Below are 20396 nucleotides of genomic sequence, written 5' to 3' on the forward strand. Positions count from 1 at the left end.
CTCCAATAATTCATTAGTGGGGTTAACCCCGTGTTGTGGTTCAGTGTGAAATGACATTTAGGTGTTGGAATGTTACAGATAGATGACACAGACGCCCAGTCTCAAGTCTCATTCATGTGCTTTGGACAATCACAAAAACACCCAAAAGAACCCAAAAACTTAAAAAGAAATACAAAATATATGGAGTATATGAACATAAGTGCTGCTATATTCAGAAGCTGAGACTAAAGCAACCATTACACAGCAAGCATGGACCCCTGGGCCACTTGAGAAACACACAGAACAGTCCATCTGCGACCAGATGGGACTCGACTATTGCATAATCATGCAACCCTGCACGCATGAAATGGCAAGACTGAGCAAATGCTTGCTGCTAGCCCAGTTGAACACTACAGTTACTGTAGCTATTTACTCTGTTCCAGACTATGTATTGTAAATGTTTCAATATTATATTTTGCTGAGGTGCCCCCCCACCTCACCCACGCACCCCATAAAATCAATACAGTGCTTATATACATTTTATTTAATGAACATGGTCCAAAAATCTTGATGATTACAGAGACAAACTCATGTGAATACCATAAAGTCAGGTGTGATGAAGAAGCACAAAGCTGCAGAAGACAGCATGTAATGTATAATTCAGTCAGAGTTTATTTTCCTCTCTCATTCTAAGTGGGTCAGGCTGTGGGAGGGCTGGTTGGACGGACGGGGGCGTTGCTGAAGCAGATGGGGATTATGACATCACATTCTCAGAGCTGGAATATTCCACCGGTCCGGATAATGCGTCTGACCTTGAATATCACAAATGATAGCACATGTATCCAGCTTTATGATGCTGACTGAACATCTTAACAGTCCGAGTACAAACAGATTAAATTACGTCTAGTATTGCTGATTATGTTCAGAGACCCAAAGACGTCATCTTTAACACGACACGATGAGCATGTTTTTTGATGATGACAGTAGAAGATTCCGAAAGCCTCTGAATAAAGATAAACCACTGAACAGATAACCAAAATGTTTATTACAGCTAAGGCTGCACTGTGAAAAAAAAAATGTAAAAACAACTTAAAAAGGGATGAGCATGCACAAATGGAAAACATAAATCATAGCAAAAGGTGTGATTTTATTCAGTTTTTCCATTGTTATCTGTACCTGGGGCTCTCATGGCTTCACGTTCCTTAATAATCATCACAGCATGCAGAGCTTAATTTCAGCATCAGCACCATCCTCCTCCTCCTCCTCATTCTATCAATAAACATGATCAATTTCTACAATAAGAAATTCTTTAATAGCTAAAGAACAAACAGTGAATGCTTTTCTCTTAGTCATTGCTCTTCTCGGTAACACAGCCTTACTAAAAATAAAAGATGGTTTAGTTGCCAATTTGGATATTTTAAAAAGTTCAACGTTTCCATGACGACCAACCCACATCTCTTAAAAGCACTCTCTTCGATCCTCGGTACATACTGAATATCTCTGCTCTCTATTCCCACAGACAATTAACCAGATGACTCAAAATATAAGGATTATTCACAATTAAACCCATCATTTCCAGGTAAAAATAATTGCAACAGATAAGATAGACGGCTAAAAAGAATGTGAGGAGCAAAAACCCAAGGTTGCATAAATTTGATTCTTTTGAAATATTGAGATATCACCCATTTCTGGAGAGGTCCGGTGTTTAAAGCACAGACACAAGACTTTGATGAAGAAAAAGGCAAAAAAGGGAGGCAAAAAAGCTAAATCAAAAATGAACAGAATTCCTGAACTAAAATGGTTCTTCACGAAATCATTCAAGTGATAGAAATACTGAAAGAAAGAAAAAACATTTCATTTTTCTTTTATCGACTGCACCGTAAGAACAGTCCCAATAGCTCAAAAATAAACAAGAGGGACGAGTCTTGGTGCTGTGTTCAATCCAATACAAAAAGAAAACCTGAAGAAACAAACAAAAACAAAAAATCCCCAAGATGGACAGCAGTGTGGCAGGCAGGACAAAACCAGGTCAAATGTAATATGAGCAGTTGTTTGGCTGTTGCTTTGAGTGTCCGGTGTGCTGTATTAATGTTAGGAAAGCTTGACAGCAATCTTCTGCTCTTTTTTCATCATTCTCTGTGCCTCTTTTTCCATTTTCTTCCTCTGTTGCTCTATTGCACGTCTCTCTCTCTCAGCCAGCTTCTGCTGCCTGTATTCACAATAGACAAAGAAAAATCCATTTCATTGCATTCATGATAAGTTTAAATAGATAATGGTTTTGAAAATCAATAATCTTTTTTTATCAGATTATTGATTTACTGTATCAGTAAATACACTAAAAAAACATACCCTTTCAAATATGATGGATAGATGTTAGATAAATGTAAAACAGCACTCTTAAAAATTACAACTGGAGTGGCAAGAATACAAACAGCTCAGTACTTCCATTGTATTTTTTTATTATATATATATATATATATATATATATATATATATATATATATATATATATATATCAACTGAAACTGTTATCAAGAGTGTTCATAATTGTGTCTTTTATGTATTACAGAAGAAAAAAATGCACACAGCTTTGGAATGACATAAGGGGTGAGTAAATGATGACAGAATTTCTAGTGATCTATCCCTTTAGTCGAGATTTGGCACAATGCAGAGGAGGTTGAAAGCAACTGTGCTTGTACACTGACACCTAGTGGACAAAATCAGAAAACCGCCATATTCTACCTCAAAATATTTTGAGTTCAATTATTACCAGACCATCACAGAATCTGCTCAGCTTATTTCTACAGAATTTAAACCTCTGACATATACACATCACATCATCATCATACCAGTTACAAAATATGTAACACGTTGCTTGTAAAACATACGTGACCCTGGACCAGAAAACAAGTTTTAAGTGTCAATTTTTCTGAAAGCTGAATAAATAATCTTTCCACTGATGTATGGTTTAATATTTGGCCGAGATACAACTATTTGAAAATCTGGAATCTGAAAAAAAATAAAAATAAAAAAAATTCTCTAATGTTCTTAGCCATGCATATATATATATATATATATAATATATATATATATATATATATATATATATATATATATATATATATATATATATATATATATATATATATATACACACACACACACACACACACACACACACTGTATATATATACATACACATACACACGGTAAGAAATTTACAAAATATCTTCATGAAACATTATATCCTAATGATAAAATGGCAAACTATTTGTTTGCTTTTTTATGTATTTTTGGCTATTGCTACAAACATACCCTGAGCTGATTGGTTGAATTCGCCATCTTTTTCTGTTGCTTGTTTTGAGTCTTGTCACCAGGTTTTGGCGTAGTTTAGAGTGGGAAATGTCAAAATGTCTAACCACTATGCAAAATGTGTACAGGTTGGCAGTCTTCAGAACCAGAAAAAAACATTTTTATTGCTCAGGACCACCTCATAGTCAGCTGGTCAGGTAGCTCACCTCAGCACATCCTCTGCCTCCCAGGCTGCATCTGCATCATCCTCCCAGGCATTGCTGTCCTCCTGCCAGGTGTCCATGTCCCCCAGCTCCGCCTGTAGCACACAGAGACATTGTGTTTCCTGATCATCATATCAATTGGAGGACTCCCAATAAATCTTTTGTTGCTGTTGATCTAAAGTGTTGATTTGCCTCACAATCGCAACTGTGATTGTTACACTGTCACTCACAGAGGGCTGGATGAAGGACATGTCCTGACTGGCTGCTAGTCGGCTGGAGAAACCTGAGGAGCTGTCTGGCATAGAGAAATTCAGAGGTTCCCTTTTCTTCAACACAATCTGGAAAAAGAGCACAAAATGGCACTGATTTTTTTTTTATGGTTGAAAAATAAGAGACATTTTTTAACCCTCCTTTGATGAAATAAATGTAACGTCTTTAATATCTATTTATTTCAGCCTTGCTAATTAGACTCCAATATTTTGAAAGATATTGCACATATTACACAAAAATGGGATTGAGAAGGACTGCACTAGTGCTTCAACAATATTTGGCCCTTTTTTCATCACAAGGTGAAAGCTGTTATTCTCAAAACCCAAACTTACTTGATATTTTTACATGAAACTATAAAAGTCTCTTATTTCGATAGAATTTAATTTCTTCTTGCCCTAACTAAAGAAATAAATTGTAAAAAAAAAAGAAAAAAAAAGTAGTGTTTTTATTGTTTTTAAGAAAGAAAGCGAAAGAAGAATGTAAAAACATACAATATAAAACTACAGGGCAGAATAAAATACAAACTAAAAGAGAAGTTAGAGAGAAATAAATCAACAAATCACAGTGAACCAGCAGCAGATGAAACCCCTCCTAATAATCAATCTACCTTTTGTGTTTTCCTGATGGTGGGAGCCATGTCTTTGAAGTAGTCTGGCTCTTCTTCTTCATCTCCATTCTGTGGAGGTGGAACCATCCCATTGCCACCTTCAATTTTAATACTTGTTGGAGCTTCCTCGTCCCATGAGCTCCAATCCTCAATCTCTGGCTGAATTGAATTATACAACAAACATTCACTCACTTCATCAAGCTAAGGCCAATGGTAGGAATAGTCATGCCCAGTTTATTTCTACGTGAAAGTGTGCTTTATTTTTGTTATTTTCATAGACGCGTAAAAATGTGTGGCTTCTTTTTGTGAAGGACCTCCATGATCATTTAACCATTCGGACATGGTCGGTTTCTAAAAGCTCTTTCTTTGTTTGAAATAGTGAAAAATGCGGCTTCTGATGCTATAATGGTATTTTTTCCCCATCTATTCTTAAACATATTTTTTCCTGAAATAAAAACAAAAAGTTTTTGCCACTATTAAGGCCAGGACATCATTTTCTAGACAAGTTTGTAATATTTTGAAAGAAGTGTCTTATGCTTTAGACAAAGTATTTATATGATCAATAATACAGTATGTGTGTATATGTATACATATATATATATATATATATATACACATACACACACACACACAATGTGAAATATCGTTAACTGTTTTATATTTTAATATAATTATATAACTGTAATTAAATTTATTCCATGGCAAAGCTAAATTTTCCGCAGCTAGTATAACAGTCTTCAGTCATATTATCCTGTTGCTTTTAAAAATATATATTTTTTATTATTTCTTATTATTTTGGTGGAAACTGTGACACATTTTTTACAGTAGTAAAAGTAGTAATACAATATTATTCAGTATTCTTTGATCAATAAGTTCAAAAGAACATAATTTGTTTAAAATATAATGTTTTCTGACAATGTGTATTTATTTTGAAAATGTATTGCATGAATTTGCCCTTAAAAAAATACTTTCTCTGTGCAAAGTATTTTTCTTATGACCCATTTCTTAAGCAATATTTATTGTAAATATTCATGACAGTCTCCAGCATGATTCCAGAATTTTTTATTTACCTGTTTTGCCCCAGAGGAATAATCAACTGTGGTCGGGAGGCTGATCTGATCCCCACTCAGCTTGCGGGACCTTCCAGTCCTACAGTAACAAACAACAACAGTCAAAACACAGCGTAGCAGAGTAAACTAATCACCACAGCATCAAATCTGTAAGGGACATGCATTCATCTCTGGATTCCCTGAAGTTAACAGGCTTCAGACTGACAATTCACAAGATGAATATGCGAGCAATAGAACAAGAGATTAATACTTACCTACAAATCAATCTTTTCAAGAATGAGAGAATAGATGCCAAGCAGGTGCATATCTTAAAAAGGCGAAACTGTGAGATGGCCATGTTATGAGTGATATCTAAATAGAGACAAAGAATACAGGGAAAAAGTGTATGTATTAATTCATACATTCAAAACAGAAACACATCAAACCTCAAAGAATTAAAATAAGCAACGTCAGCAATTCAGACATGAAGACTAGGCACTATAAGAATCCATGCAAAGTCCTCGGACACTAATTGTTTGCTAATTTTTTTTCCGTTTTGAGTTTTGATATGGTCCATACAGTTATATAATGCTATTTTGCGTCATCCAATTTGCCATATTGACCTTTACTAGCAGCAATCAAGGAAGCATGTAGTACCATAGCAATGGCTAATGTTAGCTACAAGCAAAGCCAGCTAACTAACTAAACATCTATGTTTCCTAATGAGGTTACTTCGCTTAAGTTTATATTCAGAGAGCTTGTATGCGTATATGCGTCATGAAAGGGCAAAAATCAATCTTAGTAACGTTAACTCACCGGTTTGGTCAATTAAAGAGAGTTGATGTGGATAGAATCATAGCACGGGGCTAGCAGATTGAGGCAAACACAACACTTGGCCTTTACAGATGGGATGAAACAGGGAGATTACTGTGTTTTGGCAAAGAAAGCGTTCAGGAAAGCAGAGCCATCATGAAGAGCGGCTGTCAAGTTGGTCATTCTCATCCATATTACTGCAAGCAGCCATCGCGCCTTCATTGTACAACCTCACACCAACAGGGAACTGGACTGGAGCCTGTGGGTTGCCAGGTTGTCCGCATAAAATAATTTTCCTGGGTTAAAGCGTGTAAATATTTATTGGTGTCAGGAAAAGACCCAAATACACAATATGTGTTTATGAAAAAAAAAACACACACACACACAAAAACACACGATACATTAACCATTGTTATTTTGTAAGAGCTGTTTCTGCACATTAAGCTAAATACAAATATAAAATAAAATTGCAATTTAAATACATTAAATAAAATTATCCGTGTGGTTTTGTCAAGCAAAATATTTTGTTTAAATTTAATGGTCATTTACAACTTGGCAACACGCATGCTGGGCTGTTTTGCGCAAATTTGAAGGGACGCTTTACATTTTCTGCCATACCACAAAATAAAAGTCCGTTCTAAAATGTACTTTTTTTTCTTTTCTTTTTTTCCTTAATAATTGCAAAAAAAATCTAAATATAATTAATCTTGCACACATTCTATTAATCTATCCTGAAATGTATAATTATAAATAAGTAATGCATTAAATCTGAATTTATGTATTTATTTATATTTTAAAGCAATCCCTTTGTAAATTTCTCAGTGTCCATAAAAAGTGCCAGATATACAACGATATTATCACGGGGTATCTGTTTACTTTTCTCTGCGCTAAGAGGACGAACCAATCACAGTCGTTTGTGATTAATTGAATGCCTATATTTTAAAGGCATTTTGCAAAGACGCTTTTTCAATGACATTCATTTTGAACCAGATTCGAATTCTTATGAAGTAAAACATTTAAATGATTATACTTTTAATGCTACAAAATATATCCAATAGTATTAGAACAACCTGAGATTTGAATTCGGCTCAATGGGATATTGGGCTGACTGAGCCTCTGAGCTCACTCAAATAAAAGACCTCAAGTTTCAGTCTCACAGGCAACGCCTAGCAATCCACAGATTCGTTTTCTAGAAGTGGTTTCCATTTCGGATCGTGATCCGGTTGCGCCTCTAATGAAAGGGGGTGTGGCGATCAGTTTCTCCAGTGAAGGGAGGAGCTGGCACAGCAAAAAAAAAATGCAGCATTTCTCCATCCCCCATGCAATAATTGGGTAAACCACATTTTTTGTTAAAATACTAATCTCAAACATGTCCCCCTGTTAGCACTGATCCATGCATTTTTGGATATTCTCTGCCTTGAGTGGGCGAGCAAACGCGAGGAGCTCCATCAGTGTCGCCAAATATGTGAGTAACGTTAGTATCGCTTTGGTCAGGTAGCGCTGGTTTCTTTACACAGCTGGTTTATTTAATTCAGTGTTATTAAGTCAGAATCACGTCATTATGAACTCTTATGCCATACACTTTCTATTTCATGAGAATAATATAAACGTTGCGCTTGGATGGTGTATGCGTTATTGGTGATATCTTGGCACACTCAAGGCGTAATTCACACCATTGTGAGATTATGTCACGATTCTGCTGCTTTGACTTTACAAACCAGATTTTGGGCTATTTGGTTAAGTAAATAATTGTTTACACATTTTGAAACGCGTAATGTTACTGCTAAATAATGTCTAGTACTCTTGAACAATGCACGACTGTCTCATTATGGACCCAAGTGGACGGGAATGCCATCAGTAGGCATAACGTTACAAGTTGGATGTAGTATTGATATGCGGGCCATAAATCGAAAAAAAAAAAAAAAAGTGAAACTAAATTGTGTCTTCTAGTGACACTGTTGGTTCTGCTCAAGTGTGTTTATCTGTCAGACCGCATGCGTCCACTAAATATGACCTTCTGTGTCTCCTAAACCAGTGGTCCATGACCCCCACAGTTTACACTTTTACACCTATTTATTTACATGTATTTTCTAGTCTACTTTTTTTTTTACAAATAATTTTATATTTATTTTATCTTTTGTACCCACAAATAATTTTTTAACATAACTAAAAATTATCATGACCTTTTAGAATTTTATGAATTTCTCCTTGGTTGAGAACCACTGTCTAAATACTATACAAGATCTATACTTTGCTCTGCTTACCATGGTTTTATGTGAAATCACAATAGACTGTGCACCAACTTTTGTGATGTAATAAGGTAATATTATCCATCTTTGTCTCTTTTTCCATCATTTCTGACAGGATGGCATCTATGTGTTAGGATGAGAAGTCCAGTGCCGCGTTTCAGGGACGTCGAGAGGCAGGGCAGTGGCCTCCAGCCTGTACAATGTCTTCCTCCCTATCATGAGCGACAGAATAACATGTGGTTCATCCAAGATGTCTGCGGCATCGTTTGTGCGATCATCACCTGGCTTCTTGTCGTCTTTGCTGTGTTCGTTGTGCTGTTCGTCATGCTGATTCCATCGAAGAACCTCACCTACAGCCTGGTGAATGGCACACTCTTTAACAGCCTGGCCTTCCTTGCTGTGGCATCTCATTTCAGAGCCATGTGCACTGACCCGGTTGGTTTTTTACTTGTAATAATCAATTCTTTCATGGAGTCTACTGGGTAGGGGAGAAGATTTCCCATATTATGAGGGATTTCTACAAGTATATCAGAGGAATTGTATGTAATGCTTACGTATTATACTTACTATATCTAATATATATATATACACACACACAAACACACACACACACACACACACACACACACACACACACTACTACTAATAATAAAGATAATAATAATTAATAAAGTTAAGCAAAAAGTGACACAGAGAAACATCCGAGACAAGTTTTACAAAGCCATGAAAAGAATGAAAGGAAAGAGTAAATATATAAGGTGTACCAAATACATGTTCCAAATAAATGTTTCACCATGCTGCTGCTGCTGTTGTTCTTTCAATAAGCACATTTAAAGGGTATACAATAAATGAAATGCCAAACGAACGTACAATAAAAAAAAACTTTTTTTTATCAAAAGTACATCGTCACCACATAAAATATAAAAAGTTGTAACAATTTATCAATTTTAATTAAATAAATGAACACGAAAACATCAAGTAACAAACTGACTCCAATATTGAAAACATTATACTTGACTCTGAACTGCTGTCAATCATTATTCTTTTGTCTATAATATTCTGTGACTATTGGTGCCCGTCTCACACCTAGATTGCCATTTAATCGTTGTTGTGTTAAGCGTCGCGACATGATAACATTAATCTACACCCCTCATCCAGCATCCAGCAGGTGTTGGAATGATTGGAGACAGTATACCGTCAGTCAGCCTTTTTGAACTTATTTTTGCCCCCAAACTTAGAATGATAACAAAGGTGTCATAAATGATTCCCATACTGCTATTAAACTGTTGCTGAAGTTTCCCGATGCTTTCTTAGGGAGCTGTACCAAAGGGCAACGCCACAAAGGAGTACATCGAGAGCTTGCAGCTGAAGCCAGGCCAGGTGGTTTACAAATGCCCCAAGTGTTGCAGTATTAAGCCGGATAGAGCTCACCACTGCAGGTGAGACAGGAGCATATGGAGACATTTCTATTTATCATGGTTATATTACTGTCCATGTTTTTTTCTGCATTGAGATCATTTTAGATGCTTTCTATTCAGTTCTATTGATTTATTACCATTTGTACAGCACATTCCTTAGAACATAGTCATGTTTAGAGTTAGTGTGTATGTATATACAGGGGTCGCACAAAATAATGTGAACACCTAATAAATGGGCAATATTTCATTATTATGTTTTTTTTACCACCATTGGCCTTTAGTACAACTTCCAACCTTAGAATAAATTAATTCAAATGAATAGTCTCCAATGGATTGTCATCATCTGCCAGTCGTTTCAGAAATGTTATAGGATGGAATCAGCGTCTCCAAAACTTCCCACAGTGGTTTGATAATATTCAAGTTGGGGGACTGAGCTGGCCAGGGTGTTCCAGCTGTCCAGGGTTTGTGATAAAAGGCATTCTTTTTTTCTGATTTTGGCATGTGTGTCTGTGATTTATAGTTTCAGCAGATGCAGCTCTTTCACAGATGCAAGTTCTCTGTAGTCTACTGAGGTTTGCTGTCATACTGCGGGAGTTTTTCTGTGTTGTTTGGACAGGATCCTTCTTAGGGTTTGACAGTCTCTATTATTCACTTTCGGGTTCCACCCATTATTCTTCTTCATTATGAAGTCTTCCCATGCTTTATGTATGCAATCATTATCATAAAGACTGGAAAACCAAACAACACTATAAAACATCAAGCAATTGGGCTGGTAAATTCACAGAAGCTCCTGCTAAACAGACTTATGATATGGCTACCATTTCACACACAGCTTGAATTGAACACAATTTATCCACAACTGATATGCATATGACAACAGAAAGGATAAATAAAAGATAATAGCAATGTTTTCATTGTAGTTAAACAAATGATATTAACCCCTGTAATAATAAGTGCTCTCATTATTTTCTCCAACCCCTGTACATGAAGCTGAATGTTTTTGAAATCTTCAAACCATTGTTTAAGTTAGTCTTTCAGTTATTTGGAAGTATTAAGGAGACTTTTTTCATCTCTTTCTTTCCTCCATCCCTCTTTTCAAACTCACTTTAGTGTTTGTAAGCGCTGTATACGGAAGATGGATCATCATTGCCCTTGGGTAAACAATTGTGTTGGGGAAAATAACCAGAAGTACTTTGTGCTTTTCACAGTAAGTATTAAAATGGCTCAATATGCACACTTCTAAAAAAAAACACAGACACTAGGCGCATTTCCATTACTGATTTGCGCAAAACTTTGGCAATATTTTATAAATGTTGCTAAAAAAAGTATTGGGAAAGGACGGCGTTTCCATAAACCAATGTTATGTGACTAAATCATATCCTTTTGCCTCTTGGGTTAAGTCATGGCGATGAATTTTGGTGGGATTTTGACAGATTTTGGTTATATTTATTCAAATTCCTTTTTCACATTGCCTGAAAAACCACCTCATACAAGCTTGAAAAATTTTTGCGATATATGGATGGTTTTGCAAAATTGACGCATCTGAAAAACTCGCAGATCTCGCTGAGAATCAAACGTTTCTTCGGGCTCTGCAGAATAGACATGGTTATCAGGGCTATACATGTATAAGAATAAGGGGGTTTAACCAATGCATTTTCCCCTGCTTTATCTTCACTTATCTTTCCATTTAGCATATTTTCAATTCGCAATTTTAATTTGCACAGGGTAATGGAAAAGTGCCTACTGTTGTGTTAGCCACATGTTATAAGCATTTAATTTCAATGAAACTAAGAAGTTCTGGACTTGCTAATAAAAGTCCATTCAATTACTTCCTTCTGAATTTGAAAGTATAACTACCGGTAATATTACATTGATTGTAATGTTTTCAGCAGGGATTTAATCGTGTTTTATTTAATTATGGTTATTTAAAACCAACACTAACAAACATCTAATGTTGGTGCTGGTGTGTTTTTCAGATGTACATTTCCCTGATCTCTCTCCATGCCTTGGTCATGGTGGTCTTTCATTTTCTCTACTGCTTTGAAGATGACTGGACAAGTAAGCAAGAAAAGCAGCTTATTATTAGCATAGCAAGATGGATAACTTGACCCCAGTGACCTCTAAATGTCAGGGTCAGATGACAGGCATGCAATTTAGAAAGTTATTTACTGGAAAAAGCATTCCAACTTTTGCAAATACAGATAAGTACTTAAAGCGATCCGAAAATGTAAACTCTGTCATTTTCCTGAGCCTCCCTTCAAACGTGTATTTCTTTCCTGTAGACTTTGCTGACAAGATGCGCATTAAATATCGCATGCAAATTATCGTACAGCCCTGTGTGGAACAAAAAATTGCTGCTGAAATTTACTTAACGGTATTATGTAAATGTAATAGAATGTCCTTTTTATTAGGACAAAAAGTGGACAGGTAATGAAGTAGAAGCAGATTCAAATACACATGGTCACTGTTGGAGGACATTCTTATACCCCTGCCACATCTCCAGTGAAATATTATTTATTTACAATTTTATTCAGCTTTGCATAAGTTTTTCAACCTGTGTTTGCTGCTAGCTTATACACGCACCGGCCACTTTTTTAGGTACACATGTTCATTTGCTTGGTAACACAAATTGCTAATCAGCCAATCACATGGCAGCAACTCAGTGCATTTAGGCATCTAGATGTGGTGAAGACGACATGCTGAAGTTTTAACCAAGCATTAGAATTTGAAAAAAAGGGATTTTAAGTGACTTTGAATGTGGAGTGTTTGTTGGTGCCAGAAGGGCTGGATTGAGCATTTAAAAAACTGCTGATCTACTGGGATTTTCACGCACAAACATCTCTAGGGTTTACAGAGAATGGTCCGAAAAAGAGAAAAAAGACAGTTTCTGGCGCTCAGTGGTAGAGCATTGTATTAGCTGTGCAAAAGGTCATGGGTTCAATTCTCAGGGAACAAATGTATAGCCTTGAATGCACTGTTAGTCACTTTGGATAAAAGCATCGGCTAATTGCTGAAATGTAAATGTAAAATATCCAGTGAGTGGCAGTTGTGTGGACGAAAATGCCTTGCTGATGTCAGAGGAGAATTGGCAGACTGGTTAGAGATGAAAGAAAGGCAACAGTAACTCAAATAACTACTCATTACAACCAAAGTATGCAGAATACCATCTCTGAATGCACAACAGATCGAACCCTGAAGCAGATGGGCTGCTCCTGTCAGCTAAGGATTTGGCATAAAGAACATGAAAGCATGGATCCATCCTGCCTTGTCTCAACGGTTCAGGCAGGTGGTGGTGGTGGTGTAATGGTGTGAGGGATATTTTCTTTGTACCAATTGAGTATCGTTTAAATGCCACAGTCTACCTGAGTATTGTTGTTGACCATGTCCATATCTTTATGACTACGGTGTACCCATCTTCTGATGGCTACTTCCAGCAGGATAATTCACCATGTCACAAAGCTCAAATCATCTCAGACTGGTTTCTTGAACCTGACAAAGAGTTCACTTTACTCAAATGGCCTCCACAGTCACCAGATCTCAATCCAATAGAGCAGTTTTGGAATGTGGTGGAACGGGAGATTCACATCGTGGATGTGCAGCCGACAAATCTGCAGCAACTTCATGGTGCTATCATGTCAATATGGACCAAAATCTCTCAGGAATGTTTCCAACACCTAAATCTATGCCATGAAGAATTAAAGCAGTTCTGGAGGCAAAAGGGGCTCCAACCCGGTACTAGCAAGGCGTACCTAATATGGTAAATGGTAAATGGACTGCATTTATATAGCGCTTTCAACAGACCACATGGCCATCCAAAGCGCTTTACAATTTGCCTCACATTCACATATATAGTGGCCAGTGAGTGCATACTCAAAGTACAGGTTCTTTAGAAGAGAAAAGAGTTGTTGGAATGAATTTCAGCATCACAACCATTCAAAAGGTTGGGGCAAGTAAGATTTTTTTTTTTTTTTTTTTTTTTTAAAGATGTTTATAGTTTTAGTCACCCAAAAATGTAAATGCTTTTACTGACCCTCAAGTTGTCCCAAACCTGTATGAGTTTATTTCTTCTGTTGAACATAAAAGAAGATATTTTGAATAATTCTTGTAACCAAACAGCTGATGGTAGCCATTGACTTCCATAGTACAGTATTTTGTTCCATACAATAAAAGTCAATGGCTACCGTCAACTGTTCGATTTGTATTTTTGACAAAATAAGTGCAATCTTGCTGATTATGAGACTTCTTTCATAAATATGAAACAAATCTTACTGACCTCCAAAAATTGAACAGTAGAATATAAATGTCAATCCAAAAAAAAAAAAAAACAGTGTTACCAGTGGCGTTTTTAAACAGGTCACTAGTATATTGTTAACCAAGCTTTGTGAAATGATCAAACCTCTTAACCCACGTCATGATGTGTTTCAACGCTTTCCAAGCCTGTTATGTCCCAGTTTGCACCTACACATAGACACGTGTTGCCAGATACTCACCCTTTTTTTTTTTTTTTTTCATTACAAATAATTAAACAGAGACAAAATGAACCTTGGATTTTATAGTTATGTTGGTATATTGTATAGCTGTATGTGTTCCCTCTCCCCTCTTAACCCTAGAGTGCAGTACCTTCTCCCCTCCAGCCACTGTCATCCTCCTCATCCTCCTGTGCTTTGAGGGCCTCCTCTTCCTCATCTTCACCTCTGTGATGTTTGGCACCCAAATCCATTCAATCTGCACAGATGAGACAGTAAGAGATCGCTTCCTTTCAGCTGTGGGTGAACGTGGTGGAGGTAGTGCTTGTGGTCTGATATTGTTATTTTATGGTTAATGCATGTGGACAGCTTTACCAAAAATGGGCTTGAAGTGAAATGTAACACATATGCAACAATTATAACTAGGTCTCTGTGTATTAAATAATAAATCCAATCTATTTGTTTATGTTGTTATTCTTTTTTTGCTACATTTTTTACATTGTAAGTTATAATTAAAATATGCTGTAAATTGGTGACACTTGACACATGAGTCCAAACTATCCAGTGCTTCTGGTCAACTTATTGCATAAGACATGGGACCCTATTTTAACATTCTAAATGCAAAGTGTAAAGCACACGGCGTTGGTGTACAGGGCGTGTCCAAATCCACTTTTGCTATTTTAACGACGGAAAAATGGTCCGTGCGCTGGGGCGCATTTTTGGAATGGGTTATCCCTTATCTCTTAATGATTAATGGGCATAACATTCAATAAACCAACCAGTGTGTCATCTCCCATTCCCTTTAAGAGCAAGATGCGCTCGCGCCATGGCGGGTCGCTATTTACACAGCGGAATTTATTGGCGGAAAAGCTGAAAGTTTCTCAAGCGAAGAAACCGATCTGAACGTGCACGAAGTTAAAGCGTGCAAGCAGATCATCTACGGTACAAGCAGGAATCCACCAAAGCTCCGTGCGATGAGTCAGTTATATATATATATATATATATATATATATATATATATATATATATATATACAGTATGTGTGTGAATTGGCACGATTGTTCAATTAATTAGCCAATTTCATTCATCATTATAAGTAGTAATGGGCTGAATTGCAAATAGGTAGCCTAATTCTAATACACGCAATGACTATCATTACATTATGTAATAATATATAATATTCTTTTACACTGTAATCCTTTTGTTTTTAATATTTGGCATGTTTGTGTGATGCGCATCCCTATGTCTAATAAGAACTCAACGCGCACTGTGGACCCTCCAGAGGCGCATTTTCTACCAACACGCTTTTTAAATAGCAAAAAAATATTGCGCCATTGACTTTGAGGTTTGAGTTGGTCTATGGCGCAGTCTATTTTCTGCTCCTTAAAATAGCAGTGTGCCAGGAATGCACCTGAACACACCTCTTTTTTGCTCCCATGGGTGCACAAATGAGCGCAAATGCATTTGCTAATTAAACGATGTGGCGCTGGACGAGAAAATGCGAACGGCGCCGGACTGAAACTAGCAAACACACTTGCGCTGCGCCTTGTGTCACATTTTGTCGGGTGTATGATAGGGCCCATGGTCTTGTGAACATTATTATTATTAAGTGCTTTAATTTAATGTATATTTATAGTTTTTTTTTTCTGAAAATAGGATGAATATTGGATGCAGCACATCATCCCAAAATAAAATGCTCTCCGTTTTACATATTTTTCCAATATGATGAATAAACCTGAACTATTATCACCTCTCTTTCTTGAATCCTTATTTGATTGGAATATTGGGAGTAAAGACAGTTTTACATATTAAAAATCCTAAAAAACAGTTATCTGTTAAATAACAGTTACAGTACCATTTTAACACATTACTGTTTGAGATACATACCGTTATATAATATATTATACTCCAAGATATTTTTATAAAAATAAGTGGGCAGTATATACTGCACTGAAAGGACTAAGCAGTATGCTAGTATTGGTATTAGCACGACGGTTCACTGTGAAAATCACTATATATAAACTGATTTCAGATAAACATTTGGATGAAGTTCTTTGTTTTATGGAATGGGTCAGTTGTTTTTTTTCTCTTTTGTAATATCCACACACTCTGAAGTCTTGGTTATCTCTTGTTTTTAGGGCATAGAGCAGTTGAAAAAGGAAGAGAGAAGATGGGCTAAAAAAACAAAATGGATGAACATGAAGGCGGTATTCGGACACCCCTTCTCGATAGCATGGTTTAGCCCGTTTTCCACCCCCGACCACGGGAAAGCTGACCCCTACCAGTATGTGGTCTGAGCTCAGGAAGCTTTATGCTAGAGACTCAAATATGCCTGGACTGCCCTTATAAACAGTATCTTTTAATTTGTATGTAATCCCAACTCAAACAGAGCATATACCAATGAGAATAAATCCCCTTCATCTTTCAGGGAACAAATCATTGCATATCCAATTATCCTTGCCTCTATTTATTTTAATTCAGAACAGAAAGTGGATGCTTTATCATGTCATAATCTCAAGCATCTCTGCCTAGCTACACCCAAATGAAGATGAATGTTGCGCAGATAATAGAAGCCAATTTATGCTAATATAATCACTATTGTAATCTTGCCAGACTGTCCAGAATGATAACCTACTTTCTGAAGGTACTTTTAAACAATGTTTATATATATATAAAATGTAAAAGGCTATTTTACCAAGGATGATAACTGTAATGATAACTATAAATAATTCTGGGAGAATAGTGAAGTCCACACGACATCTACTTTTTAAACAACAATGACATTAAGGAACAATATAATTTGAATCACTCTGAACTATTTTTTTCCAGCTCATGAATTATTAAAAACAGTGACAGCCAATCAGATGCTTTTATAAGCACTGCTATTAAGGACATATAGTTATAGTTATCCTTATATTTATCATTTTTGGTGTAAACAAGCCTTAAAATTATTGCCACTGGATGTGTACAAAATATAAAAAGTATATAAACAATATAGGAAGTTTAACAGGGGTGTAAATATGTTCTGACAGCTTGGATTCAAGTGATTCTCAACTAAATGATGCACTGATGACATCTGATCATAAATTGGTTTGATTATTTTTGAAAACGGTAATAAGCAGGAATGTAACTAAAGAGACCGTATTGATAAATACCGATAAAGCTATACACAATTTTCTTTTACATTCACAAGTGACAGAATTGATCTATTATTAAATTCCATAATCAGTGCATTGTCAGCTCATTTCTACACCCCTGATTCTTAACATTGAAAATTAATTCCATTTAAATTATAATTACTTTATAAATGTAAAGAATGTGATTTGAGAAATTATGAGTACATTTGCTATTACACAAGATTTTGATTAATAACAGTACTGATGTCACTCAGCTGCCCTATAAGAGTTACTTCCTGCACTCAATTTACACTCTGTACTTTTTTAGATCTGATTTATGTTTCCATAAACTTGGCTTGCAGAAATGTTTAAGAAGGGAACAGACTTAAAAAAAAAACTGTTATTGTAGTTAAAACGTTGTTGATTTACCATTGATGCCATTGTTGTGATTAATTGCATTTGACATTTAATTAATATACATTTTTTTATGATGAACAGGATGATATGTGCTTGAACTTTTAAGTGTGTATGAAACAGACACTCTGTTCTTCTTTGACAAATGGTAAATAATTAAAAACCTGAACACTCTTCATTAGTGCTTTATGTGACAATGTGTCAAAGTTTCTGACAATATATTTCATATGTGAATCCAGTCTAATGACATGAAAATCAGCAGCTAAAATGCCATTCACATTGCAAAATCACTGTTTTGTTGTAAATTAGTAGTTCCCTTGTTCAGAAATATATTTGTTTAAATAAATTACCTGTTTCATTGGTGTGAGATGGAGGTAAGCTTTGATTGCTACTCTTGTTCTTTCGACACAATGCATGCTATTTAAGATGGTCTGTTTTTCTTTTCCTTTAGGTACCTCATTTGTAATGTGAAGGCATGCTGCATGCTCCATGTGTTTTTAACTTGTGCCATAAAGTGAAAGTCAAACCATTTCTTCCAGTCGGGTTATTTTGTATTAAAGATTGAACAAGCATGCAGGTGCATGAGTAAAAGTAATCGCTCCCCATGCCATTTTTTTTTTTTTTTTTTTTACATTTATTTAAGCATGGTAACCATTTGCTTTCCTTTTCAGTTTAATCAGTGAAATTTAATTACTTTTTTAGCCAATATGGATGTTGTTTTCTATGTATTTATGGAGTCTATTTTTTTTTTCAAAAATCACAGTGTTGTTGTTTTTCTTTTTTTGAGGGCATTGAAAAATTTAAGTGTGAAGACCCTACAGGGAAGAAGACTCCATCCTGGGAAGCTATGAAGTCAGCGTTCGGAGGTCCTCTTTCTAAGGCCTGGTTGAGCCCATTTACAGATCTCTCATGCCAGAAAGGTACTTTGGATCATGTTCTCATGTTCCCACAAGGTTAAATCATTGAGGAGGATGTGATTGAAATACTTTTGGAGCCAAAAACCCTGAGACTCTCACATTTCCTACCTTGGACTTGCAAAGAGACTACTGAGGACATTTGAATTAGACTCTTTTTTTGTTTTATTTTTTACCTATGGAATAAAACCTTTACATACTGTACCAAATTGCCTTAAAGCAGTATTTAAACCCAAAAATACAGCTAGCTCTTCTAAACTTATACTCTGCATAGAGAGATTGAGTGTCATGATCCTGCCCTCGTGTCCTTGATTTTTCCTAGTCTTGAGGCAGGATCATGACAGACCCATGTTTTGTGTACAAGCACATGGCCTTGTCTTTGGGCCATGTGCTTGTGTTGTCTCGTTCCCTTGCCCCGCCCCCCTTGTTAACCTAGTCGTGTCTTGATTGTCCCATCTGTGCCACCTGTCGTGTCTTGATTGTTCCCCCTATTTAGATCTCCTAGTGTGCTCTGTCTTGCGTCGGTTCATTGTCATTGTGATATGTGTTTCTCAGATGTGTTCCACACTTGTGACTGTATCCTGTATACCGTGAGTGTTTGTTTATAGTTAGTGTTTAGTGTCTTTATCTGGTCAGCCCTGTCTTGTTTGGTTACTTAGTCCTTACCCTAGGAATTGTTTTCCCCCTCGTGGGTTTTTGTTTTCCCTTTTTGTCTAATAAATCCTGTGTGTACCCAATTCCTGTCTGCACCTGAGTTCCTCCCTTACCAAAAACCTGACATTGAGTTCCTGACAATGTCATATAACGTGTATTTTATTATCCCAGCTGTTCCTGGAGCAGTGATGTCTTTTAGACACTATAAACACTATAAAATAGCTGAAAACCAATGAATATATAAATTCAGGTGCAGAATCTGACAATATAAAAACATGGTCCTCAGTAGACCCTTCGAGCCTTTACCATAATTAGCAAAAATGCATGTAAGACTTAATGTATCATCCAGGGATTTTACTGATATTTTACAATTTTGTTGTTCTAGAGCATTGTTCTTTCTTTTTATTGTATTTATGGGCTTTAAAAAAATCCATAACTGTGCATCTTTCCATTACTGGCTACATTATTGTTATTTGTAATGTTCTGGATTTTTTCCGTTACCTGATGTTTCCCATGGGTGCACACTAACGATTTAAGCTTCTTCAAATGAATTTGCCTGTTTTTACAAGTCTATTGCTGTTTGAATAAAAATGTATGGTTGCATGTGGGCTGTTATACACCCACATAGTGCCAGGTCAACTTTCAGATGTGATTTCTGAGTAGAATATATGTTAATATCCTGCTGCGCTCAATAGATGCTGCTTTTGTGGTTGAGTTTCCCTTTAAAATAGAGTCCAGGTCAGTGGTTTGACACACAATAGACATTTAATAACCAAAAACATTAAAACACTATCAGTGTGTGCATCCTTTTGACTACATTGTTCTGACTGGAGTGCTGGTTCAAGTTTTACTTTGGAAGAATGTTTCAGAGAAAGATGAGAGGTGAAACAAAATTTCATTTGAGATCCACAGCTGCATTTGGTCAAATATCC

At 36.1% G+C, this 20396-nt stretch overlaps 2 protein-coding genes across 3 annotated transcripts; one reads left to right on the top strand and one right to left on the bottom strand.

Moving 5' to 3' along the window:
- Window positions 1-1001: 1001 nt before the first annotated feature.
- LOC127975136 (receptor-binding cancer antigen expressed on SiSo cells) lies at window positions 1002-6505 on the bottom strand. The gene is made up of 7 exons (XM_052578958.1): window positions 6237-6505; window positions 5696-5792; window positions 5442-5520; window positions 4372-4530; window positions 3725-3832; window positions 3498-3589; window positions 1002-2188 (listed from the first exon to the last, which is right to left on the bottom strand). Exons 2-7 carry the CDS (start codon window positions 5776-5778, stop codon window positions 2071-2073), a joined length of 639 nt encoding a protein of 212 aa, XP_052434918.1. The 5' UTR covers window positions 5779-5792; window positions 6237-6505; the 3' UTR covers window positions 1002-2070.
- Window positions 6506-7455: 950 nt separating this feature from the next.
- LOC127975135 (palmitoyltransferase ZDHHC3-A-like) lies at window positions 7456-20103 on the top strand. 2 transcript variants are annotated; one of them, XM_052578957.1, is made up of 7 exons: window positions 7456-7698; window positions 8598-8842; window positions 9797-9921; window positions 11011-11107; window positions 11877-11958; window positions 14511-14641; window positions 16505-20103. In XM_052578957.1, exons 2-7 carry the CDS (start codon window positions 8618-8620, stop codon window positions 16661-16663), a joined length of 819 nt encoding a protein of 272 aa, XP_052434917.1. In that variant the 5' UTR covers window positions 7456-7698; window positions 8598-8617; the 3' UTR covers window positions 16664-20103. The 2 variants fall into 2 exon arrangements, with proteins under 2 accessions (XP_052434917.1, XP_052434915.1); XM_052578955.1 differs by having other exon boundaries at window positions 7464-7698; window positions 8598-8917.
- Window positions 20104-20396: the final 293 nt, after the last annotated feature.

Source organism: Carassius gibelio, chromosome B16, assembly GCF_023724105.1.
Source record: "Carassius gibelio isolate Cgi1373 ecotype wild population from Czech Republic chromosome B16, carGib1.2-hapl.c, whole genome shotgun sequence".
In the NCBI taxonomy this organism is placed as follows: Eukaryota; Metazoa; Chordata; class Actinopteri; order Cypriniformes; family Cyprinidae; genus Carassius; species Carassius gibelio.

Excerpts from the sequence above, each read along its gene's own strand:
- LOC127975136 (XM_052578958.1), bottom strand. The coding sequence starts at position 5,778 with ATGGCCATCTCACAGTTTCGCCTTTTTAAGATATGCACCTGCTTGGCA. Across the intron at positions 3,833-4,371 it reads CCATCAGGAAAACACAAAAG|ATTGTGTTGAAGAAAAGGGA; the intron begins GTAGATTGATTA and ends CTCTTTTTCCAG. Across the intron at positions 2,189-3,497 it reads GAGGCAGAGGATGTGCTGAG|GCAGCAGAAGCTGGCTGAGA; the intron begins GTGAGCTACCTG and ends TTGTGAATACAG.
- LOC127975135 (XM_052578955.1), top strand. The coding sequence starts at position 8,618 with ATGAGAAGTCCAGTGCCGCGTTTCAGGGACGTCGAGAGGCAGGGCAGT. Across the intron at positions 11,108-11,876 it reads AGTACTTTGTGCTTTTCACA|ATGTACATTTCCCTGATCTC; the intron begins GTAAGTATTAAA and ends TGTGTTTTTCAG. Across the intron at positions 14,642-16,504 it reads CAATCTGCACAGATGAGACA|GGCATAGAGCAGTTGAAAAA; the intron begins GTAAGAGATCGC and ends TCTTGTTTTTAG.